Source organism: Bos grunniens, chromosome 28, assembly GCF_055505025.1.
Source record: "Bos grunniens cultivar Pamir isolate PY7600 chromosome 28, Bosgru_T2T1.0, whole genome shotgun sequence".
NCBI classification, from domain to species: domain Eukaryota; kingdom Metazoa; phylum Chordata; class Mammalia; order Artiodactyla; family Bovidae; genus Bos; species Bos grunniens.
In genome coordinates this window covers 19476770-19502354 of record NC_141192.1, presented here as the reverse complement: position 1 = coordinate 19502354, position 25585 = coordinate 19476770, and the positions used below count along the sequence as shown (strand labels likewise).

Here is a 25585-nt window from a genome sequence, read left to right as displayed (position 1 = left end):
GTGGTTGTCAAGGAGTGTAGGAATGGGAGGAGCGGCTGGCCGGGGGGAGGTTGGGACACTCTTTTGAGAGTAATTTTTTGCTGAACTTTTTAAAAGGAAGTTTATGTACTTAGATACATAAAATTTAGGTTTTTTCCCCCCCACAATCTGTAATTATGGTTCAAAACTGAGGTTGACACCAGGCTGTTAAAGGGCCTTGGGCTGAAAAAGCTGGAAGCTGTTGGTCAACTTTCCTAATTGGGCCCTTCAGGGACTTTTCTGGAGATTACTGAGGGTTTGTTCTGGCCCCATCCTTTGAGAGACCTGGATACCCTGCATGTGTCCTGTGGGCCCAGGGAAGGAGCGGGTGCCGAGAGCTTGAGGCCAGGGAGCCAGAGGGACATTGGCTCCGTTTCCTGGTGATTGGGAAGCCTTGTTTTTCCTCGCATCCACCCACTGAGCTCCCTGCCTTGGGACCCCTCAGGATGGAGGAAGGTAGACATGATTAGCTAAGAACTGGATGTGTTTCCTGGAGTGACGGTTGGCGGAGGCCTAGCAGATGGGGCCTCTATGTAAGGAAACTGAAGGAGTGATAAATCCGGCCTGCTGGCTTTGGGGCCTGACAGGAAAACTGGAATCATAATACATTACTTTGCTCATAAGGGGAGGAAGGAGATGTTAAATGAAAGGGACCTGATATGTAGTTTTTTGACTAGCGCACGACAGAACTTGGTTTGGGTCTTGAGCACAGTGTTGGAAATCCTGTGCCCAGCTCTGCCTGTCCCCTGCTCTGTGACCTTGGGCAAATCCTTTTCCCTCTCATAAGGGCTTAGTTTCCTTATCAGGATCTGTGGGGATGAGGTTCAAAAAATTTAAGCATGGCACGGCTCAGAACATTCTCTGGCTTGCTGTAAAAACCCACCTCAGTGGTATCCTGCATGCCTCCTAGAGCCAACTGTGACCTAGTGCTCCTTGCGTTGTAGCTTGTTTGTGGAAGGAGGGACCTTAGAAGATCATCCAAAACGGGCTGGCAAACTGTGTCCTTCAGGCCAAATCAGGTCACCACGTGTTTTGGTAAATAAGTCTCTGTTGTGACACAGCCACGCCCCCTCATTTGCATATCACCAAAGGATGCTTAAGGCTGCAGTGGTAGAGTGGAGAAGTTGTGGCAGACTGCGGGGCCCACAAAGCCTGGAGTGTTTGCTATCTGGTCCTTAATAGAAAAGGTTTTCTGACTCCTGATCTAATCAATAGCTTTTTTAGATCAGATATGAAACCTGACCTAGATATAGAAACTGAGTTCTGGGAAGGCAGGATTTGCCCTTCATGGGTCATGTGTGAGAAGGAGGCAGAGCTGGCTGAGGGACCCCAGGTCTCACGACTCCTGTCTAGTGCTCCCCACCCTACTCATTCCATCACCCTTATCCTTTGGTAAAGAGATGTCAGACCCCAGATCATGAGCCCTGGGAGGCTGTGTCAGATTCTTTGCTGTAATCAGCACAGACGCGTTTTGGGTCTGTAATGCACAGCCGTCCCTCAGGTTGAGCATCTTCAGAAATCTGTGTGTTTTGTTTGAAACGGCCCTGGGTGGAGGTAGAACTTTACTAGTAATTAGATTACTAGATGATTAGAGTCCCTGAGGCACTGTGCACTTACTTCATGAGTGCTTTGTCTTCTCACAGCAGCCCTTAGGAGGTGGGAGTGACTGGAGACACTACAGACCACGTAACTTCAAAGCCGTGGAGTCCAAGTCATACCCTGGCCCCAAGGCCTGTGTCCTGAACCACTACACTGTGCTGTGGGATTGTCAGTGTGGGGGTTCTTAGACACATCTGATGGAGGGACCATCTGGGGCCAAAGTAAGCCTTGTTTAAGGAGGCTTTAAACAAGACGGCAGCTTCTCTCTACACAAAAGTCCAGGAGGTATTCCAGGCTGGAATGACTGCTCCATAATCGGCCAGGCTCCTCCTTTTGTTGCCCTGCCATCATCAGCATCTACCTCCTGCCGTCACTTTTGGGTGCTTGCCAGAGAGAAGGAAGGAATACGTCTTCTTTCCTTTAAGGGAATGGCCCAGAAGTTGCATACTTCTCCTCACATCCCATTGGGCAGAACTGAATCACATGATCACACTAGGTGCAAGGGAGGCTGGGACTTAGAGTTTTCAGCTGGATGGCCCCGTCACAAATTCAGGGAACTGTTGCTGAGGAAGAAGGGGAGTGTGGATACTGGGGGACAGCAGGCAGCGTCTGTCATAAATGCATGTGTGGGATGGGGTGGCCCTGCTGTGGGCCGGGTGAGGGTGGAGTGTATCCTGGCCACTGTGCTTGCCTGAGGCCAGCTGCATCCTGCCCCTGGCAGGTACAACTGCAAGGAGGAGTTCCAGATCCACGATGAGCTGCTGAAAGCCCATTACACCCTGGGCCGGCTCTCTGATGCCACCCCCGAGCACTACCTGGTGCAGGTGAGGTCAGGCCTGCCCCTCTCTCCCTTCCTGCCTCCCACTGCTCCAGCCCTCCTTCCTCGCAGGCTCCCTCCCTAATCTCCCCCTGCTTCCCCTGTGGCCTCCTTCTCTGCCTCACCCCATCCTCTGGGACCCTGATCCCGCTTGCTCTCCCTCTCTGATACCCTGGGACCTGTTCTTGCTGCCCTGTGGGGACCCTGCTCTTCTGTCCCCATGTGGCCCTTGCCTGGCCCCAGCCTGGCCACACCCCTCTCTCTGAGCACCAAGGAAGACGCACATGGGAACCTGAAGGGCTTGGGGCCCCAGACTGCTCTTCTCAGGCTAGGAATCGTCATCCCATTGTCTTTTGAAGTTTTAGGACTTCTTTAGTGCATAGATAGAGATGTAGACATAGATGTATATCTATCCAGATCTATCTTTTTTTTTAACCTTAAAATATCCCCTGGAAAGTAAAGTCTCCAAGGGCAGATGAGTTTTCATGTGTCTTGGTGACTGCTATAGTCCCAGGTCCTAGAACAGTGCTTGGGTAATCATGTAGGTGTTCAAAAACAGTCAGTGAATGAATTAATGGTAGTCATGATGATTAAACTGTATTTGTTGAAAGAGGGTTTGGGTGGGAGGTAGTGGTGGATGGGGAGGTGGGTGAACGGGTGGATGAGATGACTTCATGGTTTCTTTTTGCCCGGGAATAAATCTCCTAGTTCCTCCTGCCCTCACCTGACCCCTCTTTTCTCTGTGGTCTGCGTTCCCAGCTGGGGAAGGGAGAGACCTGCCCATACGCATGACTGCAGGCCCCTGGGAAGTGGCTCACACTTTTCTCCTAGTTGGTTGCTGGTGTCCCAGCTGTAATTCCCTGTTGAACCCCTTCTCCATGGGGCTTCGCCTCTGGGTGAGAGATGTTTGTTTTCTGCCCTGGGGGCTGTAGGCGCGCCCTGCAGGCGGCTTTGGTCTCCATTCCCGGTCCCTGTAATGCTTCTCCCTGCTCTGCTTCCTCAAGTCCTGGCTCAGGTGCCGCCTCCAGCCTGAAGCCGTCTTTGATTCTCCTTCAGGAAGAGTTGTCTTCTCTCTTCCCACACTATGTGACACCCCTCCTGGCATCACAAGTATTCTCTCTGCTTTTCCCACGAGTCTTAGACAACCTGAGGATCATGTTCCCCACCCCGTCTCCCTGCGCCCCATCCTCTGGGGCCTGGGATAGAGCCTTGTCTGTAAAAGATGTCCCTGCGTCATCTGAGTGACCCCTGTGGCTCTCCCCTGCCAGGGCCGCTACTTCCTGGTGCGGGATGTTACTGAGAAGATGGACACGCTGGGCACCCTGCAGAGCTGTGGGGCCCCCAACTTCCGGCAGGTGCAGGGCGGGCTCGCTGTGTTCGGCATGGGACAGCCCAGCCTCTCGGGGTTTAGGCAGGTCCTCCAGAAACTCCAGAAGGATGGACACCGGGTAAGCATGGCCATTTCCCAGGCAGGGGCCAGTCCCCCAAATCTGGGGAAATGGGAGGGGCAACTGCAGAGGCTCTGGAAGGGCCTGGGCATATTATGGGGGAGGTGGTGACTGGTGACCAGGGCCTGGCCCTGAAAGTCGATGGTCATTGTGCTCAGCATGACTGGGAAATTCTGGGCAAATGTTTGTTGCATTGTCCTGTATGGACATGGGAGCCCCGAGGTTAGCAGCCCCTCTATACACCCATAGGATGATGATTACAGCTAAGACTTACATCCTCATGTTGATCCTACATGGGTGGGGCAGCTATTGTCCCATTTTACAGAGGAGAAAACAGGCCCAGACAGGATAAGAGGCCCCTGAGTGGTGTCCCAAGACCCAGACCCAGACCTCTGGACTCCATGTGTCTGCTTGACATGACTCCTCTCTCCGCCTGCTGTGGAGACGGGGTTTTGAGTGTCTCCAGGACAGAGGTGGAGGGTCCACTGTTACTGCAGGCTCGTAGCGGGCAGTCTGATTTAACCTGGGTGAAGATGGAGAGGCTTTAGTGAACCAGAGTGAAGAAGGGGTGTTAGCTGAGCATGGATCCCATTCCATCATCCCAGCAAGTTCTCTAGGGCGGAGCCTGCCTACCAGCTCCCTCTGTCTGTATGGTGCTCAGTGAGTGATTGCATGGTGGCGGTGGGCATTCATGTCTTAAGCTGATGTTTATCAGCCCTTGATTTACTCAGGGATCTATGCTAGGCTTTGTGGGGACATGAAAATGACCAGGACATGATTCTACCTGCAAGGACCCTGTAGTCCACAAAGGGAGAAAGATGTAGAGAGGAAGGAGGGTCAGGAGCTGGTGGCATTTGGCCTGAGCTTTGTTTCTGGGGTAAGATTCAGGTTGCAGGGGCAGAGTGGGGTGATGGGCCCTCGAGGGGGTCCGGGGAAAGGGCGGTGGAGCGGGTGTCCACGCCAGATAGTGGTGATGGCTCCTTCCTCCCTGGATGCCCGACAGGAATGTGTCATCTTCTGTGTGCGGGAGGAACCCGTGCTGTTTCTGCGAGCTGCTGAGGACTTTATACCCTACACGCCTCGAGACAAGCAGAATCTTCATGAGAACCTCCAGGGCCTTGGACCAGGGGTCCAGGCGGAGCGCTTGGAGCTGGCCATCCGGAAGGAGGTGAGGGCCACCTGTGTGGGTGGGAGGCCGCCCTTCTGGTAGCCTCGGGCACCTGAGCTGAGCCCCAGCCCGCTCTGCTCTCACCGGCTCATGCTTGCCCACTAAGCTGTCCCACTTGGGCCAGTGGCTGCTGCAAGGCCAGCTCACGGGGCACCAGGGTGAGGACTTCTCTTCTCAGCTCTGTTTGCCTCTGGTCTTTCCCCACCCTGCTTTTCTCCTCCAAACTCAGCATTCTTATTTAGAAAAGGGTCTGGTGGAGGGCAGAGAGTACTTAGCTGAAAGTCCCAAGACCAGGTTCAGCCTTCGTGAGCTGTGAGGCCTGGGCTGGGCCGCTTCTCTCCCTGGGCCTCTGTTTCTGAGGTTCCTCTGACCTCCTCCTTCACAGCATGGGGACTTGTCCAGGTCTCTGGGGCTGTTCACACACCACAGAGCTGTGTAAATAGTGTGCAGGGGTCATGGTGTCCCCCCTCCTCTGAGACACCCCCAGGCAGGAGCAGAGGTCGCACTGGCTGTGGTCGTCTCCCCGTCTCCTTCTCAGGCCTCGTCCCCTCCAGCTCCCAGCTGACCAGCTTCCTCCTGTCCTTCAGTCTGGTGGTTTGGCCAATTCCTGCTGCCCACCGGGCAGAGCCCTCCCAGCCTGGCCGTGGTGTGGGACGCAGCAGCTGAGGCACAGGTGGCTGCCCTTGGGCCAGCGGTCACCCCGGGCCCTCCAGCACTGCCAGGGCACAGAAAGCACCTCTGGCTGTAGTTCTCCCTGGAGGGCAAGCAGCCTGTCCATGGCCTCCGTGTGGCTTAGGTGCCTCCAGAGCTCAGCCAGCAAGGTCCATCATGGCCCTCTGGCCCCTGGCCTCCATCTAGATCCACGACTTTGCCCAGCTGAGCGAGAACAAGTACTACGTGTACCACAACACTGAGGACCTGCGGGGGGAGCCCCACGCCGTGGCCATCCGGGGCGAGGACGATGTGCACGTGACTGAGGAGGTGTTTAAGAGGCCCCTCTTCCTGCAGCCCTCCTACAGGTACTGGGGGCCAGGCCTGCGCGGAGGCCCCAGCGTGCTGGGCATGGGTGCTCTCTGGGCCTGCTCTCCTGGTGCGGGCTCAGTCTCACCATCTGCAGGTTGGGCTGAGTCCCCCATGCCTGTGTCTCCCCCGGGAATGGTGGATGTCCGGGGTATGGGGTGTGTGGCTTACCTGATGGGCTGTTCCCTGTCACCCGGCAGGTACCACCGTCTGCCCCTGCCAGAGCAAGGGGCCCCCCTGGAAGCCCAGTTCGATGCCTTTGTCAGTGTCCTCCGGGTGAGTGGGGACTGGAGGAGTGGTGGGAGCTTGGTGGGGTGCGCAGGTGCTTGGAGAGTGGGTCTGTCAAGGCCCTGTCTCCTTGGAGATGCTTGGGTGGTGTGTCTCCTGGAGGAAGGCGGAGGGGGTTGTGTGTGTCTGTGTGGGTGTGTACTTGTATACTGTCTAATGGCAGAGCCCAGCACGGGGCGTCTGGAGGACTGGGCTCTCTGGCTGTGGCTTGGCTCCTCACTTTGTTGTGTGATCCTGGGTGAATCTCCTAACTTTTCTAGGTCTCAGGTTCCTCATTTCTTTATTAGAACTAAAATTTCTTACCCGTGGGTCTCCAGCTGATATTTCCTAAGAACCCATGTTGCGGTCTGTACTCCCCCGGGAGGTCGCCTTATTGAGTCGCAGTGTAAACTGCATAGCAATGTAGCTGTGGCCCTGTGTCCCCTCTGAGTAGTTCTCACCTCCAGGGCCTCGCTGAGCCCCCTGGAGTGTGGGAAGGGGGCAGGGCCTGTGCTCCTGGGGCCAGTGGAGCAGACCGAGCTGTGGGATTGCTCCAGAGGCTGCTGGTCTGTCCCCATCTTGCCACAGACCAGGGGGAGGCATCAATACCATGATGCCCCTCCACCCGCATCCTAACTTGGTCCTCAACTGAGGGCTCTCCGGTCACACCATTCCCTGCTCTTCACGGTCCTTTCCCAGGAGACCCCCAGCCTGCTGCTGCTCCAAGATGCCCACGGGCCTCCCCCTGCTCTCCTCTTCAGCTGCCAGACGGGTGTGGGCAGGGCCAGCCTGGGCATGGTTCTGGGCACACTCCTCCTGTTTCACCGTGGTGGGACCGCCTTGCGGCCAGAGTGAGTGGCATTAGAGCCAGTGCCCCAAGGGGCCTCGGGGATCAGGGGAGGAGGGGGCGGGCTACCCCAGGAGGCCGGGGACACATCAGAAACCCAGAGGTACAGTTGGATATTGGGCATCGGCAGCTCCTTTCCTGGTTTGCACAGACTTCCCTGGGTGACCTGGAGAAATTCACTTGACCTTTCTGGCCTCGGTTTCCCCAGCAGGGCAAAGGCCTGTTGTTTCCCCTGCCTGATTTGGAAGGGAAACTTGAGCTTGTAGTCCAGTGCAGTCCAGGTGAATGGGAGGGTGTTGACGGCAGCCTTCGGGAGTGCTGATTATGCTGTTGTCCCTGCCTGTCAGGGCTGCTCCTATGAAGACCAAGCCATTGTCCATGGAGCAGCTCGAGGTGGTCCAGAGCTTTCTCCACATGGTGCCCGAGGGGAGGAGGATGGTGGAAGAGGTGAGCATGGGGACTGTGTGAAGAGCTGGGGGTGGGGGCAGTGGGGAGCACTCGCTGCCCTTGCTGAGGAGCTCTCCTCCCCAGCCCTCCCTTCCTAACCAGTTGTTCTCTTTGTCCTTCTCTTCTGCCTCCTGCCATCTTTCCTTGGCCCTGCTCCTTCCCTGCCTCTGTCCTCTCTCCCCTGCCCCGGTCCCTGACACCAGGTGGACAGAGCCATTGCTGCCTGTGCAGAGTTGCACGACCTGAAGGAAGTAGTCCTGGGAAGCCAGAGGGAGCTGGAAGGCAGCCGGGCACAGGTGAGGCGCGGAGAGCTGCTACTTTCGCTGGAGCTTGGCAGCCTCGTTGGGTGAGGCCTGTTGACTGGCCCATTTCAGCCTGGCTTTTGTTGATTGCTGCTGCTGCTTCCATGAGTAGAGAGCAGTTTTCAGAGGAAGGGGAGATAGGGAGCTGGGCCTGCAGGAAGGGAGGAAGTTTACTTTCCCTGATTAGGACCCCTCACTGCAGAATAAACAGGATGGAGGAAGGGGCTGCTGGCGAGGTGCTGGAGGCCTCTGACTGCAGATGCTTTCCAGGCTGCTCCGGGCCCCCTCTGCAGTTGAAACGCTTGCTGTTTCGTTGGGAAGGCTGGGGTTAGGTCCAGCCCATCTTCTGGAAGAGCCATGCGCTCTGGGCTGTCTCAGCAGGCCCGTCCCCGTGCTCTGGAGAGAGGAGGCTGGCTTGACAGTATTTGCACACAGCTCATGGAAAGAATCTAAAGCCCACAGAGCCTTTTTCTGCTTTAATGCTTAAAGAAATATCTTGTAAAACCAATATTATGGAAAATTGAGAAATTAGAGAAGTAAAACTGCCCGTCACCCAAGCACAGCTGCTATGAGCGTTCTGGGCTAGCTTGCTTCAGTTTTCGTGCTTCTGGGGTTCTTCTGCAGCTTGTCCAGGGCATGTTTGCATCCTGTTTGTTTCATGTAGCCCTGTCTTTTCCGTGTCATACCTGCTTGTCATCATTGAGATTTATTGCTGTGGAACCAAAGCCATTGTGAGGCTCAGCTTTCCCTGGCCTGTAGGTTAGGAGCAGGGCTCTGGCCTGATTACCGGGCTTCTGTTTTCTAGCTCGGCCACCTACAGGCATGTGGGCCTGGCCAACCTCCTTCACTGCTCTGTGCCTCAGTTTCCCCACATATACAATAACTCTCCGTAGGGTTGTTGTGAGTTAGGGGAGCTCAGGCCATAAGGTCTCAGAAGGGAGCCCGACAGAGCAGCTGTTCCTGGGCATCCCCTGCTGTCATGTACAGGCCCCTTCCTGTTGCACAGTGGGGTCACCAGTGAACCTACTTTGCATTGAACTGCTTCATGCAAATGAGGCTGTTTTGTATTTAGGATTTTCCGCCTTATAAGGTCTGGATTAGGACTGGACAGACTATGGCCCACAGGCCAAATCTAGCCCACCACCTGTTTTGATAAATAAGTTTTGTTGACAGGAGATCTCGCCCATCCATTTATGTGCAGGCTACGGTGGTCGCGTGCTGCCTTGGCAGTGTCGAGCTGTCGCAACACAGATCTGGTAGCCTGCAAGCCTAGAATATTTACTGTCTGGACTTTTATAGAAATAAGTGTGCTGACCTCAGGTCTAGATTCCCAGAGGTGGGATTAAACTTCATCCAAGGGCATGGCCTCTTTTTCCGGGCCTATACAAATCTCACTTGACCTCCAGAAGGTGATGCTGACCCAGAAGAAGAAGCCTGAGATCCACAGGTGAAGAGAAGGACCCTTGGAATTCTTTGTGACAGCCCCCCTGCCCAGTGGATGCTGGGGCGGGGAAGGTTACAGCTCTTAGGCCGGGCCTTTGGCTCAGGGATGGGTGTTTGTACACTTGCTGCTTCAGCATGGATTGTGTGGGTGGCACTGGGGCCATGCAGCGAGGCCCAGCCTCTCTGGGCACAGCCTCATCGAGAACTGGAATGCTTGGTCCAGCAGCAGCTCTGGTCACCAGCAGCTCTCCCTGAACGCGGATAAACCACAGCAAATGGGATAGAGTTAGATGCTTGCAGGAACTTCCAGCCTGGCAAAACAGTGTTATGAAGGGCAGGTAGATTGCCCTCTGGGAATTTCTGAGGCTTAACTTCCAGGGATGAGGTTGGGTGACCTGAGCTGCCCGATCTTTACCGCTGGCCCTTCTGGGTCCCTCCCTCTCAGGGAAGCAGCAGCCAGCACGGTGTCCAGCAGAGGGCGCTTCAGAGCCTGGAGCGGTACTTCTACCTGATCCTGTTTAACTACTATCTCCATGAGCAGGTGGGGCTGGGGGATGAGCGGACACACACCTCTTCTCCTGGGGCCCCTCCGGTCTCCCCACTCGGTGACTGGCATGGGGTCGGTGGGGACCTCTGTGGAGCTGGGGAGGGGAGTGGGGACGTTTGTTGCTTTCAGAGGAAGGGGGGAATGGAGGAAGCAAAGAGAGACCCAGATAGAGGGACAGTCCCTGAGCAGGGCCGCCAAGGAGAGGCCCCATCTCTCTTTCCTCTGGGTCCATCTCTGTATCCTTAGCCAGGGCATCAGGGCCTGTTACTCTCTCTCCACCCCCTTACCCCTGCTCTGGGCTGTGATGGGTGTCTCCCGGGTCCCCCACTACAGGGTAGGCAGGAAGAGTTTTGGCCCCGTGCCCCTGAAATCCCGTCTCTCTCTGCCTCGGGCTGCAGTACCCGCTGGCTTTTGCCCTCAGTTTCAGCCGCTGGCTGTGTGTCCATCCTGAACTGTACCGCCTGCCTGTGATACTAAGCTCAGCGGGGCCTGTGGCCCCCAAGGACCTCATCGCCCTGGGCTCCCTGGTGAGTGTACCTGACTGACTGGGGAAGTGGGAGTGGGTGTGGGCTGGCCCTGGGATTGGTTACAGCCCTGATTCCTGTGGGGTTGGGCTAAGCATTGCCCTCAGTGATGATGGGTGATGGAATCTGCCTGTGAACAAAATGGGGCCATTCTCAGGCCTTAAGAAGTGCTTACAGCTCTGGTTACTGTTCAGTACCTGCTCTTCATTCTCAAACCCAATTGCTCTGGGCAGGGAGTGAGGAGAACTGTTTCTGGTAGCTTTGCCTCCAGTGTTGCATCTTTGAGTCTCCGCTTCCTTATCCGAAGATTGGGCACCATCGTTCTTGTCCATGCCGGGGTGGTTATAAGGCTCCAAGTGTGCAAAAGTGCTTTGTAAACTGTCAAGTGCTGGTCTTATCCCCCATCCCCCACGCCCACCTGGGGCCAGGCTCTGAACCTCAATGGCTGCTGTGGGTCCCAGGCTTGCTACTGTCCCGACAGGTGGCAGATGACCTCGTCTCCCCGGATGCACTCAGCACCATCAGAGAGATGGACGTGGCCAACTTCCGTCGGGTGCCCCGTTTGCCCATCTATGGCATGGCCCAGCCCAGTGCCAAGGTGACCACCCTGGGGGCACACTTGTGGGGCAGAGGGAGGGTGATTGAGCCCTTTTGCTGATGGCCTTCCTGTCCCCCAGGCCCTGGGGAGTATCCTGGCCTACCTGACCGACTCCAAGAGGAAACTGCAGCAAGTCGTGTGGGTCAACCTGAGGGAGGAGGCTGTGCTGGAGTGTGACGGGCGAACCCACAGTCTGCGGTGGCCTGGGCCCCCCATGGCCCCTGACCAGCTGGAGGTGGGGCTCTCCTGCCTTGTACCCGCCTCCGTTGGAGGCCTTCTGGGGAGCTGGCCTGAAAGGGTCTTCAGAAGCTTGTATGCTCCTGTTGTACAGTTGGAGAAACGGGCCCCGAGAGGAGCATCTCAGGGAATGACTGATTCAAGACTGTCATGCTAGCCCCGGGTCTGGTTAGAAACCTGGAGGCTCAAGAAGGGGCAGTGATAGGCCCCAAAGCCAGGACTGGCCTGGCCATAGCCGGCTCTGGTCTTTCAGGGCTGGCCTGGGGGTTGCCTTGTGGCCTGAGCCCTCTGTCCCACCCTCCCCTAGAACCTGGAGACCCAGCTGAAGGCCCACCTGACCAGGCCTCCCCCCGATGCCGACGGCCCGCAGACCCACAGGTTCCAGACATGCCTCACCATGCAGGAGGTCTTCAGCCAGCACCACGGGGCCTGCCCCGGCCTCACCTACCACCGCATCCCCGTCCCAGACTTCTGCGCCCCTCGTGAGGAGGTGAGGGCCGAGCGGCTGAGGCCTCCGGGGAGGGGAGGACGCCCTAGCTGTCTCCCTTGGGCCTGGGTCTTGGCTGTGGGCACAGCTCCCCAGGGGGACTAAGAGCTTGTTCTGGTTTCAGAGCGGCCTCCATGGTTTATTCACGTGCCTTCCAGGCTTTGCGTTCATGTATGTGCGCGCCTGTGTGTTTTATGTGATGTGTTTGTGGGGTGGGTGAGTATGTCTGTGCTGTTGGTGGAGTCTGTGTGTGTTCAGAGTAGTTGTGAGTGATTGTGGAGTGTGTATGTGTGTGTATGTGGTGGGTCTGTGTCTGGCGGCTGTGAGGTCCCGCTTGTCTTTACTAGGGGACGTATAGAGAGCACGTTTTGGGGAGTGCTGTGAGGTGGTGTGTGTATGGAGTTTGTGGAGGGGATGCTGCAGGATGCTTTGTGTGATGGAGGGGCTTTGTGCGTCCGTGTGTTATCTATAGGTTTGTGCATGTGTGTGTCTTGTGTGGTCTGTGTCTCTAAGGTTTGTGTGGAGTGTGTGCCTGGCATGTATTGTGTGGGGGTCACTGTGTGATGTGTCGGTTGTTTGGGGGCATGTCTGTGTCTGCACCTGGCCTGTTGTGTGCCTGTTGTGATGAGTGGTGATGGGCTTGTTTCCCCCTCACTTGGCTCTGTGGTCTGGTTGCCTGTGGTTTGTTGCCCTCTAGTGGTCATGTGCTGCAGTGCTTGGCTGAGGTCCAAACTGCCCTGAAGCTGGGGCCTGGGTTGGGTCCACCTCGGGTGGGCAGTAGGGCTGGGGGTCCACAGGTAGCCTGGGGACACAGCATATGGGAATATGTATGTTCTCCCTGGCAAGTGGTAGCAGCTGGGGCCTCAGGTGTGTGCTTGTGTTCGCTCACCCGTCCAATGCGGGGTTATATGGGGGTATGATTGTTTACACGCACAAGGTCTTGTGTGTACCTCAGTGAGCTGAGTGTGTACACACCAGGTTATGAGCCTGACACGACCGGGGTGGACAGGCACTCCCAGGGCAGCTGCCTGGGTTGCCTTGGGAATCGGTGCGGCAGGGGCACCCACTGACTCCGACCTCGGTTTCCGTGTGCAGGACTTCGACTGGCTGCTGGGGGCCCTGCAGGCCGCCCTTGCCAAGGACCCGGGGACTGGCTTCGTGTTCAGCTGCCTCAGCGGCCAGGGCCGGACCACGACCGCCATGGTGGTGGCTGTGCTTGCCTTCTGGCACATCAGAGTATGTGAGGACAGGGGTCTGCCCAGGCAGGGGGCCAGCTGGTCCCTGGGGACCCCGGCGAAGGCAGGAGGGTCTGGGGGGCTGAGCTGGTGCCTGGTGTGGTCCCAGAGGCCCCTCCCGTTAGCCCTGGGCAGACGGCGTGTGGGCTGGCAGACCCCCCAGCATGGGCTCTGGGCGTGGGTCTGGGGGAGGGTGCAGTCTGGTAGCTGGGCTCCCAGTCCCAGCGGCTGTCTTCTCTCAGGGCTTCCCTGAGGTGGGCGAGGAAGAGCTCGTGAGCGTGCCTGATGCCAAGTTCACCAAGGGCGAGTTTGAGGTGAGTGTGCCCCCTAGGGTCCCCAGGGGACACCTGGGGGAAGAGAGAGGGTGAGTCTCTCTGGCAGTCCTGGAGGGATGTTCAAAGCTCCTCCCAAAGCCATCACCTTCTTCCACCTCCTTGTACCAGCACTTCCCTGTCTCCATTTCACAGGTGAGCAAACCAGGGCACAGGGTAGCTTGGCTCTGGGCCCTGGCAGATGTCTGTGAGAAGTGAGGGCCAGACCCCTCCCCATTCTTCCTGCTCCTGCTGCTGGGTGGCTGTGTGCCCTCGTGAGGCCACTGGCCACTGTCTGGTCTGGGCAACATTGAGGACCACCTCACAGGCGCCTGGGGCCCAGCTGTGGCTGGTGGCCTGGTGCAGGGCCATACTCCACCCCACCCCCATTTCAGGCCAGGGTCCTGGATGGACCGCACTAACCGTGCACATTTAGCCACCCAGGTACTGTACCCTGCCATGTGTCATCTTCCCTGACACCCTGCAGGTAGGTGGCAGTGTCCCTCCCTGTCTGACGGACGGGGCATGTGAACTCAGGAGTTGGAGTGGGCTGCCCAGTGTCAGCGTCGTGCTCAGCTCCTGCCGACCTGGCCAGCCTCGCCCCTGCCCCTCTCCCGCCCTGCCCCTCCCTGCCGTCCTGACACCCGGGCCTCGGTGCAGCACCTCAAGCTCACCAGGCGCTTTTGGCCTCTGGGCCTTTGCATATGCTTTTCCCTTGCCCTGGACCGCTTCTCTCTTCTTTCTCCTGGCTGATTCACAGATTCTTTTCCTTTTATTTTTTTATTGTGGTAAAATATACTTAGCATAGAATCTGCCTTCTTAACCATTTTTCAGTGTGTGGTTCTCTGGAGTTAAGTACATTCACGCTATTGTATGGCCTTCACCACCATCTCCAGAACTTTTTCCTCAGGCCAAATTCACCATATTCCCTCAGTCCCCATCATCCCTCCTCTAGCCTCTGGGAGCCACCATTCTACTTTCTCTCTCCATGAATTTGACTGTTTAACGTGCTTTCTATCAGGAGAATCATGCAGCTTTTGTCCTTCTGTGGTTGGCTTATTTCACTCGACATGATATCTTCAAAGTTCACTCATGTTGTAGCTTGTGTCACGATTTCCTATTTTAAAAGGCCACATAACATTCCATCGTAAGTACTGACCGTGTTTCATTTATCTGCTTTATCTGTCTGTGGAGACCTACGTTGTCCTCTCCTTTCGGTTATTGTGAGTAATGCTGCTGTGAGCATGGGTGTACACATATCTGTTTGAGTCTCTGCTTTCAATTCCAGAAGAGGAATTGCTGAATCAATTGGTAACTCACTGCTCAAGTGTTGAGGAACTGTATTATTTTCCACAGCAGCTGCAGATGTACATTCCCACCAGCAAAGTACAAGGGTTCCGGTTCCTCCACATTCTTTCCAACACTTGTTGTTTTCTGTTTTCTGTGTGTGTGTTTTTTTAATAGCCTTCCGAGTAGGTGTGAAGCGATACTTCACTATAGTGTTGGTTTGTTTTTCCCCAGTGATTAGTGATGTCGGATGTTGTTTCATTTAAGGCCGTTGGCTCATCTTCTTCATAGAAATGTCTGTTCAACCCATTTTTGATTTAAGTTGTTTTGTTGGTGTTGAGTTGTAGGAACTCTTTTTCTATTCTGGATATCAGTTCCTTCTTAGATATGTGATGGTTTGGTGGATTGCCTTTTTGCTCTGTGGACAGTATCCTTTCATGCAAAAGTTTTCAGTTTTCTTTTTTTTCCCACACCACGCAGCATGAGGGATCCTAGTTCCCCAACCAAGGGTCAAATCCGCACCCCACCCCTGCGGTGGAAGTGTAGAGCCTTAACCACTGGGCCGCCAAGGAAGTCCCAAAAGTTTTTAATTTTGATGAAATTAGTAGATTTTTTTCTTGTTTTCTGTGCTTTTGATGTCATGTCCAAGAAGTCATTGCTAAGTGCAGTATTATGAAGCTTTTCTTCTAAGAATTTTATGGCTTTAGCTCTGAAGTTTAGGCCTTTGATCCATTTTGAATTAATTTTTGTATATAGTATACGGTTAAGGGTCCAAGTTTATTCTTTTGCATGTGGATATCCAGTATTCTCAGCACCACTTGTTGAATAGAATGTCCTTTCCCCATCAACGGTTTGGCAAAGATTTTTGACCGTATACATGATGGTTTATTTCCAAGTCTGCCGGTCCTTCAGACGTGATAGTTAGAACTCTCTCCATTCACACCCAGTCCTGTGCCAGGAGCTCTGTATGTGCTTCCTTCTCCACCCTTCACAGCTCCCAAGGGTTAGGTGCCCTGACTACTCCCAGCTGATGCAGGGAGCCAAGCTCATCACCCTAGAACCACATCAGAGATGGGATGGGACCAGAGCACAGCCAGGAAGTCAGCCTCTGAGTCTGTGTTCTAACGTTACATCCTGTGACCCAAGAATACTCTATACCCACATCCTCACCTTCTCTAGATCCTCATGTCTAGACCAGCTTCCTCTGTGATTACTTCAGATCTGGTCAAGCCCACAGTCCAGTGGGGAGCATTTAATATAGAGTATGAAGAGGGCTGAAATAGACATTGGTGCTGAGGGCTGTCAAGCTTGGGGGAGTCCAGGAGGGCTTCGTGGAGAAGGTGACATTTGAGTGCATTTTTAGGACAAATGAGTCTGCCTGGGGCTGTGGGGAGGGGTAGTATGCAGAGAGGATCAAGTGTGCAGAGGAGGGAGTCTGGAAAGGGCAGGAGCTAAGGGAGGCTGCAGTTGGGCATAATGAAGGGTTTGAGGTGGGGGCCGCTGGTTGTGAGAACCTTGGAGAGCCATAGTGTGTGTTTGACCTTAACCTTGAGGCCAGTAGGGAAGTAGGGGAGGTTGGGATCAGTCTTATGCTGGAGGGCCAGTGTGTGGAGGAAGGCATGGAGAGGGGAAGCTGGGGCCTATGTGAGGATGGGCCTGCCCAGAACAGGAGCCCAGTCCCCACTGGTCGGTCTGGGGGACCATTAGTGTTGGGGCAAAGAGGGAAGACCGCAGGATGACCTCGGGTTTCCGGCTGGTGCTGGAGACAGCCGAGGAGAGGAAGGGGAGGAACGATTTACCAGGAGAGGCTAAGAGTTTGGTGCCTTGCATTTGAAAAAGCTGCAGCCCTCTGCTGGGGAGCTGCCCCTGGGTCATGGTGGGACCTGCAGGTGGTCCGTACTCTTCTCCAGTGAGGTGTCAGAGCTCGGAATCCAGGCGTGGATTAGCCCAGGGTCGTCCCAGGTGATGAGCCCTCTCCTCCCACTGGGCTGTAGCTCCACCCCTGCCGGTGTGCCAGCTCAGGGCCGTTCTTCTGAGAAACACAGGGGTGAGGGAGACCTACCTCCCCACCCAACCACCACCATGATCCCGCTAGGACGCAGCTGTGGAGATGGGTCAGATTGAGAGGAGAGCTGAGTTAGTCGGGTTTTGGTCTTTTGTTCATTTAGCATCATCCCACGGAATGCCTCCTAGGTGGAAAATCTCTTGCTCTTGGGGGTCAGGGAGCTCCTCGTCTGGTGGGGGATGGATGTGAACAGGTGAACACATGGGTGCGTGAGATGGATGAGTAGGTGGCGGTCGACCTCAGGGCTCTGAAAGGACTATGTGGGCTTTTGGGGTGGGTAGACCGAGAAGGCTCCAGGAAGGCATTGGGCCCATAGGAGGAGTTCTGAGTGAGGCTGGGAGGCAGGCGGGGTGAGACACTGGGTGGCCTTGTAGACATGGGGAAGCTTTTGGTTTTTATGTTGAGTGTAAGGGAGCCAGGAAGAGACTGAAGTTACCCAAATAGGAAACGCTCACATTTATACTCTTGTAAGGCCTCTCTGGCTACCAGTGGGTTGGGGGTGCTGGAGGCCTGGATCGCTGCTGGTGCAGGGTGTGGGGTGCAGGGTAGACTGAGTCAGAGCGAGATCCACAGCAAGTGACTGGGAGGGTGGGAGGAGCCCTGCACTGCAGAGTGACCGTAACTGGCCTCAGTCTCTCCAGGTAAAGGGAAGGCTGTCTACACTGGGTTTCCCAGAGCTGGGTGTCCCCGAAGTGCCTGCAGGGTGGATGAAGAGCCAGTGGGGCCCCACCTGAGGCTTATCATACACCCGCTGCTCACCCCACCAGCTCCAGTTACACTACAACTAGCCGTTTTATGGATTAGAGTCCTGGATAAGGTTCCATTTGAAGCAAGGTTCCTATTGCTTGAAAAAATAAGCCCCTAGGGAGCCGTGGCCTCCGAGATATCCGGGAACGCCCTTGGGTCCCGTCCCTGTCTGAGAAGTGAGTGGCCATCAGGGCCAGCGCGGTCCTTAGTGTGGGCGAGCCAGTTGCTGGCGCTGGAGGCCCCCGACTTGGTTTTCATTTGGCTCATCCCCTGCCTCTGGCCCCAGGTGGTGATGAAGGTGGTGCAGCTGCTGCCCGATGGGCACCGGGTGAAGAGGGAGGTGGACGCGGCGCTGGACACGGTCAGCGAGACCATGACGCCCATGCACTACCACCTGCGGGAGATCATCATTTGCACCTTCCGCCAGGTGAGCCCCGGCCCACGTGCCGTCCCCGCGTGCACAGCCCAGGAGGGGGCTGACCTGGGTGTGAGGCGGCTAGGGCGCCCCACAGGACCCTCAGGGGCTCTCAGTCCCTTCTATGCCTCCTGGAAGTCAAGGTGATCCCTGCCATGGAAGCACGCCCAGCCCTGACTTTCCCCGGCTGGATTCCGCAGTGCTTGGTGGGGTGTGCAGGGGTGAGGTTCAGAGGATTCGGCAACTGCTGTGGCCCTGGGACCCATCAAGGATGTGACTGCTCAGATGAACACCCTGTCCTCGATCCCTGTGGTGCCAGGCATTCACCCTCCAGTTTCTGGGCCATGGGAGGCCCTGGGGGTACTGGGCAGGAGGCAGGTGGGTGGATGGGTCCTGGGGAGCGGCTGTTTAATATCCGGCAGGAAAGCCATCCAGTGTTTTCACAGCTGATGCTGCCTGAGGGACTAAGCATTCAATTATACACATCAGAAGTTTTCTATAAAAGTCCAGATTTCATATAAAAATTCAGAATTTTATCCGATCTAGAAAAAACAAGCCCTTTAGTCAGCCATGGTCCCAGGCACTCTGTTGCACGTGGCCCAGCTGGTGGAGTCACATAACCCACGAGGGCTGCTCTGGCCATCAGACTCAGGGGCCTCTGGTCTCTGTGTGGAGCATCAGTTCAGTTCAGTCGCTCAGTTGTGTCTGACTTTTTGTGACCCCATGAATCGCAGCCCATCAGGCCTCCCTGTCCATCACCAACTCCCGGAGTTCACTCAGACTCACATCCATCAAGTCAGTGATGCCATCCAGCCATCTCATCCTCTGTTGTCCCCTTCTCCTCCTGCTCCCAATCCCTCCCAGCATCAGAGTCTTTTCCAATGAGTCAACTCTTTGCATGAGGTGGCCAAAGTACTGGAGTTTCAGCTTCAGTATCATTCCCTCCAAAGAAATCCCAGGGCTGATCTCCTTCAGAATGGATGGGTTGGATCTCCTTGCAGTCCAAGGGACTCTCAAGAGTCTTCTCCAACACCACAGTTCAAAAGCATCAATTCTTCGGCGCTCAGCTTTCTTCACACTCCAACTCTCACATCCATACATGACCACTGGAAAAACCATAGCCTTGACTAGACGGACCTTTGTTGGCAAAGTAATGTCTCTGCTTTTCAATATGCTATCTAGGTTGGTCATAACTTTCCTTCCAAGGAGTAAGCGTCTTTTAATTTCATGGCTGCAATCACCATCTGCAGTGATTTTGGAGCCCAAAAAATAAAGTCTGACACTGTTTCCACTGTTTCCCCATCTATTTGCCATGAAGTGATGGGACCAGATGCCATGATCTTTGTTTTCTGAATGTTGAGCTTTAAGCCAACTTTTTCACTCTCCTCTTTCACTTTCATCAAGAGGCTTTTTTGTTCCTCTTCACTTTCTGCCATAAGGGTGGTGTCATCTGCATATCTGAGGTTATTGATATTTCACCCGGCAATCTTGATTCCAGCTTGTGCTTCTTCCAGCCCAGCGTTTCTCGTAATGTACTCTGCATATAAGTTAAATAAGCAGGGTGACAATATACAGCCTTGACGTACTCCTTTTCCTGTTTGGAACCAGTCTGTTGTTCCATGTCCAGTTCTAACTGTTGTTTCCTGACCTGCATATAGGTTTCTGAAGAGGCAGGTCAGGTGGTGTGGTATTCCCATCTCTTTCAGAATTTTCCACAGTTTATTGTGATCCACACAGTCCGACCTGTCTAATTCTGTTCCTCTCTGACCCAGTGAACTTGACTGTCTGCTGGGCAGAGGAGGGTGCTGGCGTGGGAGGGGACAGTTGTGAAGGGAGCGGGAGCTTTGAGAAGACTGTGCCCCAAGTGAGTGAGCACCCCCCTGGGTGCTGACCTGTGGTGGGGCAGCGGTCCCCAAGAAGGGGTGGCTCCGAGCCAGCCCCGCGCTCGGCCTGCACTGGGCACGCGTTGTGAATGGCTGATCCAGGCCAACCTTTGCTCAGGGTCACGGATCAGATCACGGTTGGGGGAAAGGGTGTTTGGCTGGAGGCAGGCCACCTGGGTTATGCCCGGGGTCAGTGGTCAGTTGGAAGGGATACCAAATTTGGGGTGGGGAAAGTGGTTAAGGAGTTTCAGACTTTGCTGAGCTTTGAAAGATGGAGTAGTTTTTCCCCACGGCCAGCAGCTCCCTTTGAGTTGCCTGTGGGTCTCCCTCATGGCGATCTGGTATTCTGCCACCAGGTGGCAGCAGTGAGCCGAGAGCCTGAGCGCCTCCTGCTCAGGAGACGTTGAGAGCGCAGAGAACCACGCTTCCACTTCTCTCTGAAGCTAGAGGCCTGAGTAGTAGGAAAGGAATGCCTAGCTCTGCTTCAAAGTACCGCAGGTCCCCTCCCGACGCTGACCACACTCAGTCAGAGTACCCCTCTTCACAGCCTCTTCCTTCTGGCCCTGCTGGCTCTCCGCTGCCTTCGGGCAATCCAGGGGTCTCCCCACCCCACGAAAGCTGATAGACCCTCCCCTCCTCTGAGCTCTGCAGCCGTGGATGTTCACTGTGGGGCACACAGAGGGTGCAGCAGGGGGCAGCAGGGGGGCATGAGCCTCGGGGAGAGAGGAAAGGTCCCACAGAGCAGCCCTTGAACCGTCCTGATGTAATGAGAGCCAGGGGGAGTTGCTTCGGATGGGAGGGACTGCATGGGCAAAGGCCAGGAGCTGGAAAAGTGCAGAGAGTTCAGAGGTGGTGAAGGTGCTTCGGTGCCCACGAACACAGTTGTGTTGGAAATTGTCAGAGATGAGCCTGGATGGGTAAGCTGGCTCTGCTCTGTTGGCAGTGGGAGGGGAGGGTGGGGTGGCTGGGACTAAGAGCAGTAGATGCTCAGGCTGCCTTTGGAGTTTGGCGTGTTTTAATGGAAACAGAACCAGCAGAGGACTCTCGTTCCCTCCCCATAAGATCTGGCCACTTACCCCTATTCCAAAGGCCAGGATGGTGCCAACCTCTGCTGTGGGAAGAACCCCTGAACCCCATCCCTGGTGTTGGTGATTGGGGGAATAAGGGTCTGGGACAGAAGCAGGGTCCAGAGTCATTCCCCAATGTGGCCACCAGGTGGCCCCAGTGAGCTGCGCTTGGGCTAAACTGAAAAGAGCTGAAGGACTGAGGGGCCTGAGACACCCTCCAATTCAATTCTCACCCTGGCTGTACAATAGATTCACCTGGGAGCTTTAAAACAGGCCCATGCCTGAGCTCCATCCCCAGAGAGTCTGATTCCATTGGTCTACTAGGGATGGGGGTGGCCAGGGCATGGATCTTTTCCTAAAGTAACTTAGGTAATTCTGAAGAGCGGTTAAGGTTGAGCACTACATACTCTAAGCCAGGGCCCCCAGCTTTAGGAGGTTCCGGAGTACCTGGAGGGTGTTAGATCCATGTTTCTGGGCCCAGCCTGACCTTTGCTTCTGTAGGTCCGGGTGCCTAGCAAGCTCCTAGATGCTGCTGCTACTCCTGGGCGGGGGCCACACGGGGGGTCTAACATGTCCTGTCTTGCCCTCTTGCTCTCTCCTTTGCTTAAAAAAATATATATATATTTTATTGAAGTATAGTTCACTTAAAGCATTTCAGGTGCCTAGCAAGGTGATTCAGTTATACATGTATGTATATATTATTTTTCCGGAGAAGGCAATGGCAACCCACTCTAGTACTCTTGCCTGGCAAATCCCATGGACGGAGGAGCCTGGTAGGCTGCAGTCCATGGGGTCACTAAGAGTCAGACACGACTGAGCGACTTCACTTTCACTTTTCACTTTCATGCATTGGAGTTTCCTTGCTCTCTCCTCATTTTCATGAGTGAGAAGAGTAACTATTGTTAAGATGGCAGTACTCCCCAAACTGATTCCCTGCCTCTTCCCAATTGACTCTGTCAGCAAGTGCACCCCACCTCCCCTTCCTCTTGGATCTGCTTGACCCCCACTCAGGGACCTTAGGGAAACCCATCACTCCACACTCTGCCAGAGCACCCAGCCACTGCCTCCTAGAGGGGCAGAGAGATACACAGTCTCCCATGCAGGAGGCAAGGACCTCAGGTCCTATTTCACCCACAGAAGTCCTCAGTGACCAGGTAAGAAGCCACCTAATCATTTGGACCACAGCTATCATGGGTGGCTAGACTCAAAAAGGACAGTTTCCAGGGAATTTCCTGACAGTCCGGTGGTTAGGACTTCATGTTTTTACTGCAGAATGTGTGGGTTCAGTCCCTGATTGGGGACCTAAGATCCCACAAGCCATGCAGTATGGCCAAATAAATAATTTTTTTAATTAAAAAAAGAAGGCCAATCACCAGTAATAGTGAGGATGTTTATTGCTACTGTGTAGAAACACAACTGGTATTTATATATGGATCTTCTATTTTACAATCTTGTAGAACTCATTTATTAGTTTTAATACTTTTTATTAGTGAATTTCCTCCAATTTTATGTATACAAGATCATGTCATCAGCAAATAGAGATAGATACTTTTGTCTTTCCAATATGCATGCTTTTTATTAAATTTTCTCTGGCAAGGTCTTCATGGACAATGTTGACTAGAAGTGGCAAGAACAGACATCTTTGTCTTGTTCCTGATCTTAAGAGGAAAGCTTTCTGTCTCTCACCTTTAAGTAAGATGTCAACTGTGGGTTTTTCATAGAAATCCTTTGTCAGACTGAAGAAGTTCCTCTGCATTCTTAGTTTATTGAGTGTGTTTTTTTAATGAAGAGATGTTAAATTTTATCAAATGCCTTTTCTCTTTCCATTGAGATGATTCTTTGGCTTTTGCCCTTATTCTGTTGGTAGAGTGTATTATTGGAATTGATTTTTGGGTGTTAAACCGAGCTTGCATCTGTGGGATAAATCCTTCTTGGTCATGATGTATGATCTTCTTATGTATTGCTGCGTTTGGTTTGTTGAGGATTTTTGCATCAAATTCATAAAAGCTACTGATCTATAGTTTTCTTTTTCTATGATGTGTTTGTGTGGTTTGGCATCAGGGTGATGCTGGCCTCATACAGTGGTGTGTGTGTGTGTGTGTGTGTGTGTGTTAGTTGCTTAGTCATGTCCGACTCTGTGACTCCATGGACTGTAGCCTGCCAGTCTCCTCAGTCTGTGGAATTCTCTAGACAAGACTACTGGAGTGGGTTGCCATTTCCTTCTCCAGGGGATCTTCCTGACTCAGGGATCGAACCCAGGTCTCCCTCACTGCAGGCAGACTCTTTACCATCTGAGCCACCAGGGAAGCCACCCATACAGTGTTACCCTCTGACTTTTACAGAGAGGGATACAGAAGCCTAGAGAGGGAGAGAGGGTATCCTGAGTGTGTTAGTCAGCTCGGGCTGGCATACCAGAATCCCACAGACGGCATGGCGTAACCAAGAGAAATTTCCTGTCTCACGGTTCTGGCGGCTGGCAAGTTCAAGACCAAGATTCTGGCTGATTGGGTTTCTAGTGAGGGCTCTCATCCTGGTTTCCATTCAGCTGCCTTCTCACTGTGTCCTCACATGGCCTGTGTGTGTGTGTGTGTGTACAGAGATGGGGGAAGGCAGGAGGCTCTCTGGTCTCCTTTCTTATGAGGACACTAATCTCAGAGGCCATCTAATCATAGACTCCCAGAAGTGCTGTTATAGAACAAAGACGGGAGCTGAAGACCTTATTCCTTATTTCACACACCAAATTAAACAAAGGGAAGGACCTTTCAAGGGTTGCCAATATGTGATGTTGTTAAATGTGTTCATTTTAAAGGAAGAAAGGAAGGAAAGGAGCAAAACTGAAAAAACCCAACTACTATCCAACATGGTTGGTGTTGTATAAAAGAAAGGTTATTTTAATACCAGAAAAGTAGAGTGAGTGTTCTCAGAATAGAGGACAGGCCTTGAAGAGATTTGTATGTCTAAATGCCTGTGGACATGGGGAACTGGTCATGAACCTAGATTTGGGACTTGCAGCTTTTGGCAACGTGGCTGCTGTTTACTTCGAAAGGCAGCATGCCTCCTCCAGGGTCACCCTGTACCTGCCCTGGCCTGACTGGACCCAGAGTCTGTGTCCTGCCTGGGAGCAGGGTGACCTGAGCTGTCCCAGCGGCTTCCAGACTTGAAGGAGCATCTGGCCTCCTGCTCGTGTGTGTGTGTGTGTGCGTGCGTGCGTGCGTGCATGCACCCTGGAATGGACTTAATTATGATCGTCAATCCCTGTGTGGATGAGAAGGAAGCAAGTTAGGTTGTCCTGGGTGGACTGGCGCAAGGAATGAGGATGTGGGAGCTGGAGGGAGCTGGGTTCTGACAGGGCCACCTTCATCCTCTTTGGCCACCTGTGTCCTCCACCTGCCAGACTGGACTCTTGCAGCTTCCTGGTAGGGCTGTGTGTGGGAATGGCAAGGGGACTGGAAGCACAGGGCTTGGCTGGTACAAAGTGAATGCTCCAGAAAGGGAGCCCCAAGGATCTTTGTGGGGCAGCATATCCTGTGATGTTCTTCCTAGCTTTAACCCCCTGAACAGACTCTCAGAATTTAGTGCCCAGGGGACTTAGAGAGCATCTGACCGCTTTGTTTACAGATGAATAGAGGAATGGGATGCCCAGGCTCCCACATGAGTTATCATAGGCAGAGCAGAGGTGAGAGGCAAAGACCCTCCCTCCCAGCCCTGAGCCCCTCCCCTGATGCCCTTGACCTCAGGTCTTGGTCCTTGTTGCCCTAGTGGGCTGCGGGGGGCTTGCTGAGGCTCCAGAAGGCAGCTGTTCCCTCTCCCGTTTCCCCCGATGGACTGACTCCTCTGGAATTTGGCAGCTGTGTCTCACTTCTGGTACATGGCTGTGTTTGTAGATCCCTGCCCTCTGGTTTCAAGCCAGAAGCCCTGAGGTGCTCTCCAATGGAGACTGCAGCGTCTGCTCAGAGCAGGCCAGAGTGCTGCACGTATACGCTTGTTTGCCCAGCTAGAGCCCCAGAACCTCTGCCTGGCAGTGGGCGTACCACCTACATCAGCTGTCCACTTGCCTGGCAACATTCCAGATCCAGTCCGCACTCTGTTCACCTCAAGGTTTCCTCCCAGGAGCCCACCGCCTTGGGATTCTGAAACCCTCTGCAGCACACGGCTCCTCGGCTTCCTGCCCTGCACCCCGGAACCCTCAAACAGTGCATTTCCCTTCCCGGCCAGGCCCAACAGTCAGCTTACACCCTGATCACAAGCAAGTAAGAAAACAACTCCTGGAACTCGGCAAGTGCACTTCTGCCGGCAGTAGAACCATTTCAGGGCCCTCGGTGGAGACAAGCGGGAGGGTGTGGAGGTCGCTGCTCTGTTGAGGATCAGGAAGGAGGGCTCAGAGCGTGTGTGAGTCTCCATCTGCACCGTGAGGCCACACAACAGTGATGAGGACTGTTTGTTGCTTTTTTTGTGGTTATGGGAACGATATCAGACCATTACCCAGTCTCCCAGGAATGGTTTCAGCTTGCCTTCTCTTTCTAGTCTGTGTTCCTGTGCACATATGTCCTCTAACAGGAGGATCGTGATAGGTGCCCGGGCTGTCCTGTGTGTTCACCTGGATGATGTTCTTGGATTGAAACGTGTACTCAGTTAGCACATTGCTTGCTGAGTGCCTGTCCTGTGTCTGGGGATGGAATAGTGAGTGACGCTTCACTGAGATTACTTTCTAGGAGAATGAGGAGAGGCTCATAAATAAATAGTTGGGGCTCGTGGACTTTTTAGCCTGTCTGTTGAATACCCTTTATATCCCCAAATGTAATGTTG

General features: G+C 54.2%; 1 protein-coding gene across 13 annotated transcripts in view; it reads left to right on the top strand.

The window, feature by feature from the left end:
- The window catches only part of PALD1 (phosphatase domain containing paladin 1), an 84613-nt gene that overhangs the window by 43190 nt on the left and 15838 nt on the right, over window positions 1-25585 (top strand). For all 13 annotated transcript variants that reach the window (XM_086381554.1, XM_086381547.1, XM_086381550.1 and 10 more), the window contains 16 exons: window positions 2339-2441; window positions 3703-3882; window positions 4886-5050; window positions 5909-6069; window positions 6271-6346; window positions 7037-7188; window positions 7532-7631; window positions 7835-7927; window positions 9822-9917; window positions 10322-10450; window positions 10929-11045; window positions 11125-11280; window positions 11590-11772; window positions 12865-13005; window positions 13247-13318; window positions 17701-17841. In XM_086381554.1, coding sequence (XP_086237680.1) covers window positions 2339-2441; window positions 3703-3882; window positions 4886-5050; window positions 5909-6069; window positions 6271-6346; window positions 7037-7188; window positions 7532-7631; window positions 7835-7927; window positions 9822-9917; window positions 10322-10450; window positions 10929-11045; window positions 11125-11280; window positions 11590-11772; window positions 12865-13005; window positions 13247-13318; window positions 17701-17841 — 2065 coding nt within the window. The remainder of the gene's footprint in view (window positions 1-2338; window positions 2442-3702; window positions 3883-4885; window positions 5051-5908; window positions 6070-6270; window positions 6347-7036; window positions 7189-7531; window positions 7632-7834; window positions 7928-9821; window positions 9918-10321; window positions 10451-10928; window positions 11046-11124; window positions 11281-11589; window positions 11773-12864; window positions 13006-13246; window positions 13319-17700; window positions 17842-25585) is intronic.